This window comes from Trichechus manatus, unplaced genomic scaffold (genome assembly GCF_000243295.1).
Source record: "Trichechus manatus latirostris isolate Lorelei unplaced genomic scaffold, TriManLat1.0 scaffold00030, whole genome shotgun sequence".
NCBI lineage: Eukaryota > Metazoa > Chordata > Mammalia > Sirenia > Trichechidae > Trichechus > Trichechus manatus.
In genome coordinates, this window is record NW_004443966.1 from 6,080,070 (window position 1) to 6,096,114 (window position 16,045).

Here is a 16,045-nt window from a genome sequence, read left to right on the forward strand (position 1 = left end):
GCAGGTGGAATTAAAGTTGCTTAAAATGGAGAGATTATCCTGGATTATCTGAGTGGGCCCAATCTAATCAGAGGTTCTTAAACATGGAAGGGGAAGACAGGAGAGAATCAGAGGGAGACACGACTGGAAGGGGTCAGAGTGACGCGATGTGGGAGGGACTCCATCTGCCTTGGCAGCTCTGAAAATGGAGGAAGAGGGCCAGGAGCCAAGGAATGCGGGTGGCCCCCAGGGGCTGGAAAAGGCCAGGAAACAGAGCCTATTCAGAGCCTACAGAAAGGAATGCAGTCTGCCAACACTTCGATTTTAGCCTAGTGAGACCTGTATCAGACTCCACAACTGTCAGGTAATACATTTCTGTTGCTTTACTTAAGTAATTTGTGGTAATTTTCTACAGCAGCAATGGAAAACAAACTAAATAAGAGAATGGTAACATTTCAAAAGCATCTGGTAAATTTCATGTATAAGCGTTGTGCTTCACGTGAAGAACAGAATATATAAAATAAAAATCCTGTCATAGAATCACAGACTCTGAGAACCGATAAGTGCCCAGGAAATCACTGCGCTCAACACCATCATTTTACAAACGAGGAAACTAACATTCAGTTGCACAGTAAGTTAAGTGGGACAGTTAGACTAGAAGTTTGAGATTTTGAGGCTTTTGAATTGTTTTCTATTTTACCTTTTGGTAAGGGTGTAACAGAAGGAATGTAAAAGTTCATATAACAAAAGAATTTGATAAATGATCAGGGAGAGAATCCCTATTTTAAGATTTGCCATGAACGTAATGATTTTTGATCACTAGGTCTATGCTGCGTCCTTATCCGGAAAATTAAAATAACACAGCTATGGTAGATTGAATAATGACTCCTCCATGATGCCCATGCCCTAATCCAGAACCTGTTAATGTGTTACCTTATATGGCTTTGCAGATGTGACTAAACTAAGAATTTCTGAGATGGGGAGATTACTCTGGGTAGGTCACATGATGTAATCACAAGTGTCCTATAAGAGGGAGGCAGAGGGAGATGCCACTACAGAAGGGAAGACGGCAATGTGACGACAGAAGCAGAGACTGGAGTGAGGTGATCCGAAGTTGGAGGAAGGAGCTCCAAGCCAAAGAACACAGACGGCTGCTAGAAGCTGAAAAAGGCAGGGAAATGATTCTCCTGCAAAACCCTCAGGAAGAACCAGGCCTGCTGACACTCTGACATTTAGCCCAGCGAAACTCATCTCAGACTTCTGACTTCCAGAACTGGAAGAGAAGAAATCTCTGTTGTTTTAAGCTACCAAGTTTGTGGTAATTTGTTACAGCGGCAATAGGCAACTAATACAATAGCCTTATAGGAAAATGTAGTTGCAAGTTCATTGAAGCCAGATACTACCATATTATCCTTTTACTTATATCTCCATAAATTCAACTTTGACACAATAAAGTTAATTTTGTATTTCTGAGTTATTTTCCTCCCAATCCCTAACGGCATACTTTTGAAGTTTCTATCAATTTTCATCCAAGAAGATCAGATTAAGGCAACATGTCCAAAAAATACATACCTAGTTAATTTCTTTAGGATGTGTTGGAGGATGTTAAATAAACTTGAAATCCTATTAAATAAAAGAAATTCTCATAAAATTAAAGCACACAAAACTTAATCTTAACAATTACAGTTCCCCAGGAAGAGAACTGCCCTCAATAACAAAAGGAAGCAGCAGAAGAGATAATGTAAACCTCAGAACATCCAAACTTATTTCCACGTGGATTAAATTATAACATCTACCTAATGTTCTGCCATTCCCTGATTTTTCTTTATAATCGTGAAGTACTTGGCTTCGTGTAAGAGAAACTGTGAAAGGACCACTATTTTATGTTCAAATCATACACTTCTGAAAGTGCTCAGAAGCATTTAGCGGAACTCATCTGTAGGAGAGTTTGCCTCTTAGAAATGGTGGTTGACTAGTTTCCAAAGACACTGCCGGGCACTCCAAATGTCTGCTGCCATAGAAGCCACTGATGGGATTGGATAGTTCAACAAAAATGAAATATATTATTCTAAATACTTCATTAGTATTCTAAAATCACTCCCTTTATCTTTTTTTTTTTTTAACTGGTTTTCACAGAAGAGGGCAGGTGAAGAGTAGGGTATGCAAAAGCTTTTTCTATTCACATATATAAGTTACCTCTCAGGAGAAGCAGTCCTTATAATGGAAGTGGACATATTTAAGTACAAGCAAAGAGTTCAAGTATAGATCTGGGACATTAAAAAACTGTGTCAAGCTCCAAGGCTGGAGTTAGGCAGCTAGTAAGTCAGGATGACTTCCCATCCCAAGTGGTGAACCAGATATATTCACTAGCAAGCCATCACGCTGGCGCAACTGTGTGCTCTGGGACAAGTCCCTCTAAGTCCCAGTTTCCTCATGTATAACACGGAGATGACACTACCACCAGCCCTCCTAGCTAGCTGTGAGATTTACACGAGAAAATAACCTTCAGATGTTATTTTCCGTGCCGTTCAGGCACTTGGAATTCTGAGTACAATAATTTCAGTTTGATGCATAATAATGCTTGGTAAAAGGACGAACTTTTAGAAGTTAGGGTATTCAAATCAGTGTACACAATCCTGAGAGCAAAGGAAGGGTGCCTGTCCTATCCCTCCCCTTCCCTGCAAAGGGGTAAGATGTATGCTTCCCACGTGCTTCCTAGACGCTGGGCTCCTCTCTTGTGCTGCTGGCGTTACACTTAATCTGGAGATAGAGACAATTCACATGGATCACACACTGGGTCAGGGGAAGCCTCAGTGGATAAACGGATTGAAAGTCTTGAGAATAAATGATTTAAACTTAACCATATTTGGAGATACAGGAAAAATAACGATCACATTAATACGTTTTTCTATTCCCAGACAAAGTAAACGTTCTTACTTGAGAGCTGATAGTTTTTCTTTTAATTCTTCTGAGGTAATTTCTTCAAGCAGGAAAAGCTTTGAAGTAAATGCATCAATATGCCCTAAAATAAAATATCAAACTTAAAAAGAACTACAGTATTTAAAAAACAAAATCCAAGTTATTCAATCTCCTTAAAGATGTGTTCACAAAATTTTTAATGGCTTGAAAGGATCTTCACATTCTAAAGAGGAGCAAGATACCTTCTGTGAGGTTGATTATGTAAAGCCTCATTTAAAAATGACACAAAAATATTAGAAAGGAAACGTATTCACTCTAAGATACTTGCTAAATGTAGAAAGTTTACACACGTTTACATTCAAAATTCATCTCTAAGTTCAAAATTTAAAAACAACTGTTAAAATATTGGTATGTTTCTAATTTCAATTAAAGTTGCATTTTTATGGAAATTTCTTAGAGAAAAACATGCTGATTATCAAAGCAGGCGGATAAAGCCGAATTTACAGTCTGTGCGTGCTCTGTACGTCTCTGGTTCTTCAGAAAAAAAGTAAATTATAAAAATCTGGTTTATTATTTTTAATCGAAGTACTCCACAGGCTTTCCTATAACTTAAAAAAAAAAAAAAATCTGTTAAAAAAGTCTTACTTTATTACCAACATGAGATGCTAGAATTCCAAAGACAAAACAGCAAACTTTCAAGAAAACACTTCTATTTTAAACTGTAACGTGTACATTCCCAAACAAAACAGGCTGAGATATAACACTGAGGCCTTGAAATGTACCCAGGAAGAGTGCAATAAAAGCTAATCCAGAGCTGAATGTCATATCACCAAGTCAGTACAAAAACCATGTTATTGCACCCTAGTTAAAAACACCAATTAACATGGTAAGAGTGTAACTTTCACCAATGCTAAAAACAATACTGCTTTTGTTTTTATATTTCAACTCCCAATATTTAGTTATAAAAACAAATTACCTGGCAAGTTCACGTCAATAACTAGGACAAGAAAAAATGCACGCAATCTCACATTTCATTTTCCTATCTAGCCACCTTTTATTTCATTTGCATTGCGCACATAAAAAGAACCACAAACGTCTTTACAAGATGTGTTCCTTCTAAGACAACAAAGCCACTTGTTCCCACACCTACTTTTATTTCCTACACCAAGTTTTCCTTTACCTCTGCATCTCCAACACTCGTTATATAGTGACATTTCTAATAACTGTGACACATTTTAATGGTTTAATACAGGTAGAAAGGGGATATTAAGTACAATGAAACATTTTTATACATTCACTAAATATGCCTATGGGGAAACCCATTAACAGTTTTTACGTTTTTAAAGAAATCTCAATGAGAAGTATGTATTATAGTATATGTCAAACATGGCCAGTCAGAAAGAACCGTACAGAAAACACCACACTAAGCGCTAGGAGGACCCACCTCCTGAAGGAGTTTACGATTCTCTCAACAGTGGAGCTTTCCAACCTACGGGCCTCTAGTGAGTTATACGTGTGCCTGAGACATTTCTCTCTTCAGCCCTTGGGGCAGCTGAGCAGGGCTTGGGGTGGCAACAGCTTCCTGGCCACTGCACATCAGCCATGAGCAATTTCTTTTGTGTATCACAGTGTGCTGTACAATTTTTTTTTTTTTTTTAATGTAGGCCAAGGTTGGGAAGCGTTGCTTTACAATCTTTACAAATAAAGTCTTTATAAATATGCATTCATTCATAAATACATACATACATATACATGAATTTATATATGTATGAGCAGTCCTTGCTTTGCACAGCAGTATGGGACCATAAAAATCATCATGCAGACTGAAACCATGCAAAGTGGTCTTAATAATCAACGGGAAAACTTAGGATTGTTCTACTACCTTCATAATTTTTGTCAAACACTGTAAATTCTCCGTTGATTATACATTTATAGGAAAATAATAGAAAAACAGTCCACTATAAAACACTAGAACCATTAAGAATTAAAGTATTTCGTTTCTTTGTAAAAAACCAGTAATTTGAATAGTGCTTGCCACTTTCCTCTTCCTGTATAACTTGTGAAGCAAAAAAAAGCCCATTTTCTATGACTAGGTTAGCAACAGCTTCCAACGTTGTAACCTTTGTGCTTTCAATGTTGTGCAACACCTCTGACAGTTCCTTTAGTGGACCATCTTACGCCCATGTCATTTCTGTGGGCCATCGCCCGTCCTGTCACACCTGCTTCCCCCATTTACGTCCGTAAGTTCACCTTCGCCTGGCTGCATGCCTAGTCTCTCAAACAGCAGCGGTGTCAATATTCCCACTGTCGGCCATCTATTCAAGAACTCCATTTGTTCAATCTGAATTTCACTTCCAGCAGTATCACTTCTTGTTACTTTGCTGTGTTTTAGCCTCTTTCGGTCAGTTCCTTCTTTTGACTATGCATTTTTATAAAATATCGTCTGGGTTTATCACTGGGAGACAAGAAAGCAACAGTACAGGCTCTGCTTTCTGTGCATGAACTAAATGAGATGTGCAGTGATCAATCACTGAGAGACTTTGAAAGAAAAGAAGGGATTGGTCACTGATCAGGATGTGCATCTGTTATTTTACTTTTTTATATTCTATTTGTTTTGTTGTTGAGAATATACACAGAACAGACACCAATTCAACAATATCTACGTATATAATTCAGTGACAATGATTACATTCTCCAAATTATGTAACCATTCTCACCCTCCTTTTCCGAACTGTTCCTCTCCCATGAACACTGTCCCCTAAGTTTCCTATCTAACCTTTTGAGTAGCTCTGGTCAATTTCATCCCATATAGATAGTTCTTCAAAGAGAACAATGCTCAAGGCAGACATTCTTTACTAGTTAAGCTAAACTCAGAGGACACTTTTGGTTTAAGGATTAAAGATTGTCTCAAGGCAATAGTTTTGGGGGTTCACCCAGGCTCCATGGCTCCATCAAGTCTGGATTCTGTGAGAATTTGAAATTATGTTCTGCATTTTCTCCTTTTTGATCAGGATTCTTGTACATCTGTTATTTAACTAGTGATCTGTGGACTTACGAGCCAGAAGTGAAGTTTGTACTTCATGCAATTTCTCACAATTAATACACCATGGTAACTGTAATTCATGTACGTGAGAACTGTGTGAAGTGGGGACTGCCATATGTCAACTATATATAATTAATACATAAGACTGGAGGGTGTATACAGAAGTTGTGATAGGACTGCTTCGGAAACCTTCTTAGAGAAGTCAATCTTAATGTTTTTATGGGGCAAGAGGATAAAAGGAGTACTGGAATCTAGAAGAGAAACACGTTCATAGCAAAGCAAACACACAAACACCAAGTATGTTTATTCTACTTAAGCTACAGCAGTGGTTCTCAGTGCAGCACCTGGACCAGCAGCATCAGCATCACCCGAGAACATGTTAGAAAGGCAGTGTTGGGCCCTAATCCAGACCAACTGAAACAGACCCTCTAGGGTCAGCAATCTCTACTTTAAAAACCCTCCGAGGGATTCTGACGCACATTAAAGTTTGAGAATTGCTGAACTAGTGTCCTGTAAACCAAGATGCCTTCAGTTAAAGGAAATATTTGCTGTTTACTGGGATCTTACGTCATTTGTACCTCACAAGATACATGCCTTGTCTGAATCTCTGAATCATGCAGGTAAACTCTACCCTCACTGTTATCTCTAAAAGATCTAATGAATGACCACCAACCTTGATTTCTGAGGAGAAATGATCTTTAAATTTCCTTGAAGTCTTGAGATTATAGGAAAGGACTGGGAGGACTGACAAATGCTTCAGTTAAACAAAGGAGTGCCCAGCAATGATTGGATGTGGAAAATTCAGGCCATAACTGAGAAGGGAATATGGTGTATGAGTACATGGGGGACAGAGGTCGTGAGCACTTGGAAACCTCCTGGTTAGATTTTAAGATTCTGATTTCTAAGACACAATAAATCATTTGTTTTAAGTTATACTGATTAATATTGTCTCTCACACACACAACACTTCACTTTTGTCACATTTGCTCTCTTACTCTGCCTTCCCTCAAAATTCTTCCCTAGCTCTCTATTGTTTTACAGCCAGGTGGCTGCTGTTAGGTTAGTCACACTTACAGGAACTATGACTAAACTCTGGCCCTGCCATTGATGAGCTCTGTATCCAGGGACAGGTTACTTAATCATCCAGAGCTTCACTTCTCTCTTTTGCTTAGAGCAGTGGTCTCCAAAAATTTAAAACTATTCATTAATAACAATTAAAACAGACCAAATTTTTTTTAAAGAATGACATAATAATATGCTATGTATCATTGATCACTTTTCTTTGTAATCTTTTTTAAATCCTGGTTTCATACTGTGTGATACAACTACTTGAAGAACTGGTTCAAAGTTTAGTTTATTCTGTTACAGGTTTCAATGACTAGCATAGCTAAAAAAGATATTAACACGATGCTGTTGTTAGGTGCTGTCAAGTTGGTTCTGACTCATAGCGACCTTCTGTACAACAGAACCAAACATTGCCCTGTCCTGCACCATCCTCACAATTGTTGCTATGCTTGAGCCCACTGTTGCAGCCACTGTGTCAATCTATCTCCTTGAGGGTCTTCTTCTTCATTGACTCTCCACTCTACCAAGCGTGATGACCTTCTTCAGGGACTGGTCCCTCCTGATAACATGTCCAAAATACATAAGATGAAGTTTTGCCATCCTTGCTTCTAACGAGCATTCTGGCTGTACTTCTTCCAAGACAGATTTATTCGTTCTTCTGGCAGTCCACGGTAAATTCAATTTTCTTCGCCAGCGCTATAATTCAAAGCTATTGATTCTTTTCCAGTCTTCCTTATTCATTGTCCAGCTTTCACATGCATATGAGGCGACTGAAAATACCATGGCTTGTGTCAGGCACACCTTAGTCCTCACGGTGACATCTTTGCTTTTTAACGCTTTAAAGGGTCTTCTGCAGCAGATTAGCCCAATGCAATACGTTCTATGATTTCTCGACTGCTGCTTCCATAGGCGTTGATTGTGGATGCACGTAAAATGAGATCCTTGACAACTTCAATCTTTTCTGTTTATCATGATGTTGCTTACTGGTCTGGTTGTGAGGATTTCTGTTTTCTTTATGTTGAGGTGTAATTATTACTGAAAGCTGTAGTCTTCGATCTTCATCAGTAAGTGCTTCAAGTCCTCTTTGCTTTCAGCAAGCAAGGTTGTGTCATCTGCATATCACAGGTTGTTAATGAGCCTTCCTCCAATCCTGATGCCGCATTCTTCTTCAGATAGCCCAGCTTCTTGGATTATTTATCAGCATACACATTGAACAAGTATGGTGAAAAGATACAACCCTGATGTACACCTTTCCTGATTTTAAACTATGCAGTATCCCCTCGCTGTGTTCGAATGACTGTCTCTTGGTCTATGTACAGATTCCACGTGAGCACAATTAAGTGTTCGAAATTCCCATTCTTTGCAATGTTATCCATAATTTGTTATGATTCACATAGTCCAATTCCTTTGTATAGTCAATAAAACACAGGTAAACATCTTTCTGGTATTCTCTGCTTTCAGCCAAGGTCCATCGGACATCAGCAATGATATCCCTGGTTCCACCTCCTCTTCTGAGTCTGGCTTGAATTGCTGGCAGTTCCCTGTCGAGATACTGCTGAAACCATTTTTGAATGATCTTAGCAAAATTTTACTTGTGTGTGATATTAATGATACTGTTTGATAATTTCTGCATTCTGTTGGATCACCTTTCTTTGGAATTGACACAAATATAGATCTCTTCCAGTTGGTTGGCCTGGTAGCTGTCTTCCAAATTTCTTGGCAAAGGTCCAAATGGAACAAGTGCATCATGCTATCCTTACTAAAGTAGGACCATGTTTTTTTCACACCACCCATCAATTACACAAATATTTTTGCTGAAATTCTACTAGTAAATGCCCATCTTCTCCAACATTAATCAGGCTTTTATTTTTTAAAGAAACTCATAGGGGCTGCATCTCAATCCCTAAGGCCCTTTGGGAGATTTTAAAAGAGATTTTTTTTTTTCTAATTTGATTCCAAGTTGTTAAAGTATACAGATATGAGAGGTTTTCGATAATAAGTGACAGTCTTCATTTCTGACAACAAAATCAACGAAAAAATTTTCAAACGCCTGTTTTCAAAATGCTCTTTTCACAGTCCTCATTTCTTTGAAAAAGCAGGTACTTTCTTGGCTCATCCACATTAAAACTCACCTTTCCTGTGAAGAGACAGAATATGCTGCCACCACCACCAACACACTAACATTACGAGTAACTGGCCTGAAATTCAAGGAGTTATAATCAGCAAAGTCAGAACTCTTGATTGAAAACAAATACAAGTTCTTCAAGTTCCACAACTTTTGTTTGTTTTTCTCTTCGACAACATTTTTAGAGTACTTTGTTATAAAATAATCAACAGACCTCCTGCGTTATTTACAAGATTTTTCAATCCCTCTCAATATCATTACAAAGTATTTAAAAATTTGTTAGTATTATTCCTAATAAAATCCATCTGCCTAGAGATGCCTTACAGTTGGTAAAAGTACACTGCAACAATTTAGGGCACACTAAACCCTGGTGGTGTAGTGGTTGAGAGCCATGGCTGCTAACCAAAAGGTCGGCAGTTTGAATCCACCAGCTGCTCCTTCGAAACCCTATGGGGCAGAGTTCTACTCTGCCCTATAGGGTCACTATCAGTCAGAATCGACTCAATTTTTGGTTTTGTCAATCCCAGCAGGGTGAGGAACGACCCTTCTTCCTCAGCATAACCAAGGACGCTCAATGCACAACTCTGGGGTGGCCATTCATGTGGAATGCAGGGAGCACATTCTCTCCTGGAGGTGGGCACTGTACAGACACTGAGGATACCTTGAATACTATATGTGACAGCACTCTATGACAAATATCCAAGACAGCATACCACGTGTCAACCCATATACTCAATAGGAGTAATGCTTAATTTTTACTTTTTAGAGAAAAAACTAAATATAAATAAACATCTTAATGTTCCCTTCATGCATCCCAATGGTTTGTCTGACACACGGTTGGGACAGTAAACAGAATAAAGAATATAAATTCAGTGGTTAGTTTTCTGCCATTTTCTCTATCCTTCACTTTTACTGTTCCTTCAACCAATTACCAAAGCCAACTTTATTTAGTCTACAAGTATTTACTGAATACTCCCAAGTACCAGACACTGTTCTAGGTGCCTGGAATACATCAATAAACAAAAGACACAGAGATAGGCAATAACTCTCATAAGCAATTAAATGAGAGAGCTTATAGTGGCAACACGAGAGAGCGGCAGGCACACATTTGTGTGGGTAGAGGGGGCAACGTTCAGAGGAAGAAGGAAACCCAGTGGCACGAGGCTGGCTCTTACAGCTGCTTCTCACTCAGATGCGCCTGGTAAATCTGGAAAGGGCAACTGAGAGGCTAAAAAGTGACCAGAGTTTTCAAGTCTTTTAGCATCAGAGGAACCAACACTGGAGTTCAGGGCTAACGAGGTCAACTAATGAGGTAACCTCTTAAAGCTCTGCATTGGGCCTATGTCAGAGGTCCCCAGAACTGCATACCGGTTTGGTGACTCACTGGAAGGCTCGCAGGACTTAGCATACAGTTGTGCTCTTGGCTAAGGTTTGTTACAGTGAGAGGACACAAAGGCAAAGGACTGGTGCCTGGGGTGACGTCCAGAGCAAAGCAGGCGCAAGCTTCCAAGAGTCCTCACCCTAGTCACACGGGCCACATTGCATTGCTCCAGCAATGAGTCATGGAGAAATGAGGGAATGTTTTAGAGACTCAGTACTCAAAGTTTTTACTGGGGGCTGGTCACACACCAAAATCCCAAACTCTCAAAAAAAGAAAAGTAGATGTTCAGAATAAATCAAACTGTTTATACAAACAGTTAAGGCACGATGAACCATCCTTATCAGTTAGAGAAAATTTTAAATCAGTGTAGGGAACTGTTTCCCAGTCAAGCTTCCGGACACCAGCCCAGGGCCAGCTTGCAAAGAGGCCTTTCTAATGATAACATGTTCTCAGGCCTGCTTACTCTTTTCTGCACAGATCCTGAATGGCTACACTTTAGCAAAAATCAGGAAACAGACTGGCCCTTTTAGAGACCAAAGCCAAACTTCAAATCATCTCCATCCACGTAACTGGATTAAAGTGAACCAGGACTGCTAGCGCAGCTGGCTGCTGTCAAAAACAAACAAAAGTAATCCTAGCTAGAGGAGGAAAAGCCCTCAGGCCTCAAATTATCTCCACAATGTTTCATAAACGGTACCTGGCCCTCGATTAAGAACAACTTGGCACATAACATGGGAAAAGAAGAGGAACAACATATTATAGAAAAGACAAGGAATTTAGATAGCAGGGTTACTAGACACAGACATAAAAATAATTATGCCTAATCGTTTTAAGAAAGGACAAGATTGAAAATTTCTGCAGAGAACTGTAATAGATAGGTGTGTGTGTGTGTGTGTGTGTGTGTGTATACATGCTACTCTAATACTTTTTTACAGCAACACGTAAAAAAAATTGGCATAGCAGTACTTACAAAAATACCTTGCAGGGAGGGCGCAGCTGGCAAACAAACATAGAAGACATGCGTTATTTGCATAAAAATATGGCAATTAAAATGGTGTGGTATAGCCTGAAGGACAAATAGAGAGCCCAGAATTAGATTCACATATGATTTGTAACACAAGGAGCACTGGAGAGAGGCAGGCTAAGGATGATTGTTCCAATAACTGGTGCTGAAAATTGATCATGCCTCATATTCTATGAAAAAATTAATTCCAGATAAATTATATATGTCCAAAAATTAAAAGATAAAAAAAAAAATGGCTTCTAGAAGATAACAGAGGAGAATATCTTCATGACCTTGCTGTAGGGAAATACTTCTTAAGTAGAGCAAAGAAAACACTAACCATAAAGGAAATGATTAACACATCAGACTACACTGAAGTTAAAAAAACATCATTAAGAGATTGAAAAGGCAAATCACAAAATGGGACAAAAATATTTATAACATATATAGTCGCCAAAGGAAAGACAACTGCATAGGAAAAAAGGCAAGAGATTTGAATGGGCAATTCACAACCAACATTCAATTTGAAATGAACGTCTAAATGATTAATAATTACATGGAAGCATGTCCAACCTCATAAATAACCGGGAAAAGGCGAATAAAACAATCAGATATTAAAAATGCACACTCACCAGAATGGTTAAAGTTAAACTGACAAGACCAAGTGTTGGCAAGAATATGGAGAAACTGGAATACACACTACTAATATAAGTGTGAATCAGCACAACTTTGAAAAACTTTGAAAAACTATGACCCAGTAATTTCGCTTCTAGGCATTTGCCCGATGGCTATGCGTGTACACGGCACTAATAGACATTTACAAGAATGTTCGCAGCTGCATTAAAACAGAAACAACTCAAGTGCGCTCCCAGCGTTAAAGGGATAAATAACTTGTGGTGTACTCTTACCAAGGGATACGTCAAAACAATAAAACTCCTGTTACAGACAACATGGACAAATTGCAAAAGCAATGTTAAGTGAAAGAAGGTAGAAACAAAAGAATCCCCCGTATGATTCCCTTTGTATAGAGCTGGTAAAACAAAACCATTAGGTCAGAAGTGAGAACAGCGGTTACTGTGGGAGAAGAGGAAGGGGGCTATGATGCGGAAGTGTCACGAGGGGGCTCTTCTGGGGCACTGGCAGTTTGTCTTCTTCTTAATCTCAGTGCTCATTACACAGGCTCTGGCTTTGTGTTAATCTCTGAGCTGTACGTTTATATTATTGACATTTTTCTGAATGTACGTTATGCTTAAGAAAGCTAAAAGCTGGACAAAGAAGTCAGTGGCGCGCTTTACACCAGAGCATCTTAAAATGGAAGGATTACCACATATGTGTTTACGTTTTAAAAATTATGTATAGAGAAGTTATCAGTCTTTTTGTTTTAGTTTATGCTTTTAGTTTTTGGTTAAGAAATCCTTCCCTACTCCTGGGTCATAAGGATGATCTTGCATAGTTTCATCTAAATTCTAGGTTGACAGTTTGTTTTTTTTTCTCCAGCACAAAATATATATGTAATTTTATTCTATTATCTTGTGGGGTATTTACTGTTACCAATGAGAAGCCTACCTTCGAGCAATACATTGTGTAATAACTGTAAGAAAATGATTTGTATAAACAGTCCCTGAGGTAGGCCAAAAAAGTAATATCATATACATGAAAAAAACTGAGGCCCAGGGAGTTTAGATAATTTTACGCATCGTAAAAGAGCTGTAAAGTATAGGAAAACACTCATACACCCATCTTCTGACTCCCAAATTCCGCAGGATTTTCACTTCTCCATTTTAGTGGAAGACACGGGCTATGGGATCGGATATGGATACCAATTCTGGATTTCGCACATACTGTGCGATCTGAGCGTCAGTTCCCTCCTCTGTAAAACAAAGATAAACATCATCTGTTTTATAGTGAGGATGAACAATCACGGGTCCACAGGCCTTGGTCCCCAGTAGGTACTCCATAAACGACAGGAACAGTGTTCTATTCTTCTTTGCATGGGTATGTAAATGAATAGTTCATAGGGATGATTTTGGAGCATTTCAGTGTAACATATAATGTGAGTGGTAGGTACATAATGAACCAAACTGAGAAAAAACCTAAGCTCATAGGCTGTACCTGGGAGGCTGGCGAACAGGAGAGGAGGAAGGTGGTACAGAGAGCAATACAGGCAAATTACAGAGCGGATCAAAGACTAGAATACGCCAAGAGAAACACACCGCTTGCCTGCACGTGTGTAACTCCCACCTAACAAAGTATTATACAGATAAAAATAATTTCCAGTTAGCCTATTATTTGGATATCAAAGAGCAAGAAGTGCTTCTGAAGTGAGATGTCCTAAATATTTTATACACTTCACCTTTAATTCCTGGTATTTTGTAAAGACAGGCACCCAACTTTAAACTCAAAACTACTGTAAGTCTAAATTACATTAGGTATAAACTATAAAATAAACAGGCTAAGTAATGAGTCACATATACCGCTTTATAGTCACATTTGACATATAACTTCTTTTAATTATATTCAGACAGCCATTGCAATGATAAAACGACTGTTGTTTTATTTTTTTTTATCTTACTTCTAGAAAGTAAATGGGCCCCAGTGGCACAGAGGTTAAAGCTCTCAGCTGCTAATCCAAAGGCCAGCTGTTCAGACCCACCAGCTGCTCCACAGGAGAAAGATGCGGGGCAGTCTGCTTCTGTAAAGATTTGCAGCCTTGGAAACCCCATGGGGCAGTTCCACTCTGTTCTACAGGGTCACTATGAGTCAGAATTGACTCCACAGCAGTGGGTGGGTGGGTCTCGAAAGTAACTGTAACAGAAATTTACTCAGGAGCCCTTTTATCTCCACTCCCTGGAACATTTTTCTCAAGTTAAAATGGCAAAAAAACAACAACATTAAAACAAAATGAAAAACAAATTCCTAGATTCTTTTAAAATAGCTTTTTAAAACATACCCCATCCACACACATACCTCACCAAAACAACAATAAACCCACCTTTTTTTTTTTTCTTTTTTTGGCTAAGACAAAAATAGACAATATGCTTCAGTGTTTCACCAAACAGCTGTCGCAGAAACCGCTTTCCCATTAAATTAAAGTGAATGGCTCACAGGTGGTAGGAGTCACCGAGGATAACCAGCAAATAGGGCAACAAATTACTCACCAATTTGTCAAGAGTTACTTTAGATGAAGTGTGCACTTTTTATCTGTTAACTGGTACATTAAAAAGAAACAACTTAAAATGCATAGTCATGAATCTCCATCCTTGGTCCCTACTTTAAAAAAGTGATTTCGCTGATAAGGGTTCTTTTGCAGGAACACTGAAATCGTGGTTACTGGTCAAAAGTTGCTACAATGAACTTCTGGCAGTGTGTACGACCGGGAGGTGAGCAGGAGTGAGTGGTTACACAGTCAGTGCATTCAATCACTTCTTTTTGGGCTAATCAGAAAGAGTGAATCCTTTATCTCCTTAATACTTTCATAAAATAGGAAGACAAAATATTGATTAACCAAAATGGGGAAAATTTTTCAAGGGAACAACTGCGTTTTTTTAGTACACAGGAAAAACACACTCACAGACCGCACCACATACAAAGGGATAACGCCGAGCACCGTGAGAATACAAAGTTTCCGCAGACTCTGACCTTACTGCTTACTGTCTAATGGTAAGATAGAACACGACTAAAAAGAACAATAAAGTAGCCAATAACAAGTCATAAAATAACAACAAGACAATGTGTTGAGAGCTCAAAGGAAGGGCAGCCTGAGATGTAGGGGAGGCACTGAGATGTGTGGGATTCCACACGCTTGGCAGCAATAATATCAATATATAGCAAGTTATCCATCACGTGAGGTATGTTAACTGTACACCAATCTGCTGAGTCAATGCAAATTAAACCCCTGCCCACCCCCTTCAAAAAAGCCACTTCATCAAGATAGATGAGATATTTAAGGACTATTATAATTTTAAGAAAATTTCAAAATATATGTTTAAATGAATGAAACAGTACTTTTAAAAGAAGCTTGTTAGAAAACATTATCTGTATTGTTTGCTAATTATGCTGTTAAATAAAATAAATATTTTAAAAATAAAATGGTTTTGTTGACATTCATGTACGGCTAAAACAGATATGGAATAAGAAGGAAATGAAAACATTTGCTATCACTGACTCCATCCTGCCATTTAATTCTGGAGCAGGAACGGCGGTCTAATAGACAGGAACATGAACAATCATAAAATGGAAAACACAAAACTACAGAATGCAAGTATTCGCAATGGAATTAACAGCTATGTATTTGTAAGGGATTTAAAAAGGAGAAAGGACCGAGCTTCTTATACAACTTACCAACATAAAACGAGCAGTTGGAATGCAATAAACTTTCAGTCCATAGGCGACAGAGTTCACTTTCCGTCAGAGCTTCCACTCCGTAACAAGCTTGGTACTCCACCTTCGGGAGCACATAAACTGGAAATTGCTGCAACGCAAGGTTAGTATACTTATTCAAAGATCATCAAGCTTACTCGCAAATACACT

The 16,045-nt window shown here is 38.6% G+C and overlaps 1 protein-coding gene across 2 annotated transcripts in view; it reads right to left on the reverse strand.

Annotated features, from left to right (window-relative positions):
• ICE2 (interactor of little elongation complex ELL subunit 2) overlaps positions 1-16,045 on the reverse strand; it is a 57,146-nt gene that overhangs the window by 8,566 nt on the left and 32,535 nt on the right. For both annotated transcript variants that reach the window (XM_004374621.3, XM_023729693.1), the window contains 3 exons: positions 15,857-15,986; positions 2,917-3,001; positions 1,552-1,602 (listed from right to left, as the gene is read on the reverse strand). In XM_004374621.3, coding sequence (XP_004374678.1) covers positions 1,552-1,602; positions 2,917-3,001; positions 15,857-15,986 — 266 coding nt within the window. The remainder of the gene's footprint in view (positions 1-1,551; positions 1,603-2,916; positions 3,002-15,856; positions 15,987-16,045) is intronic.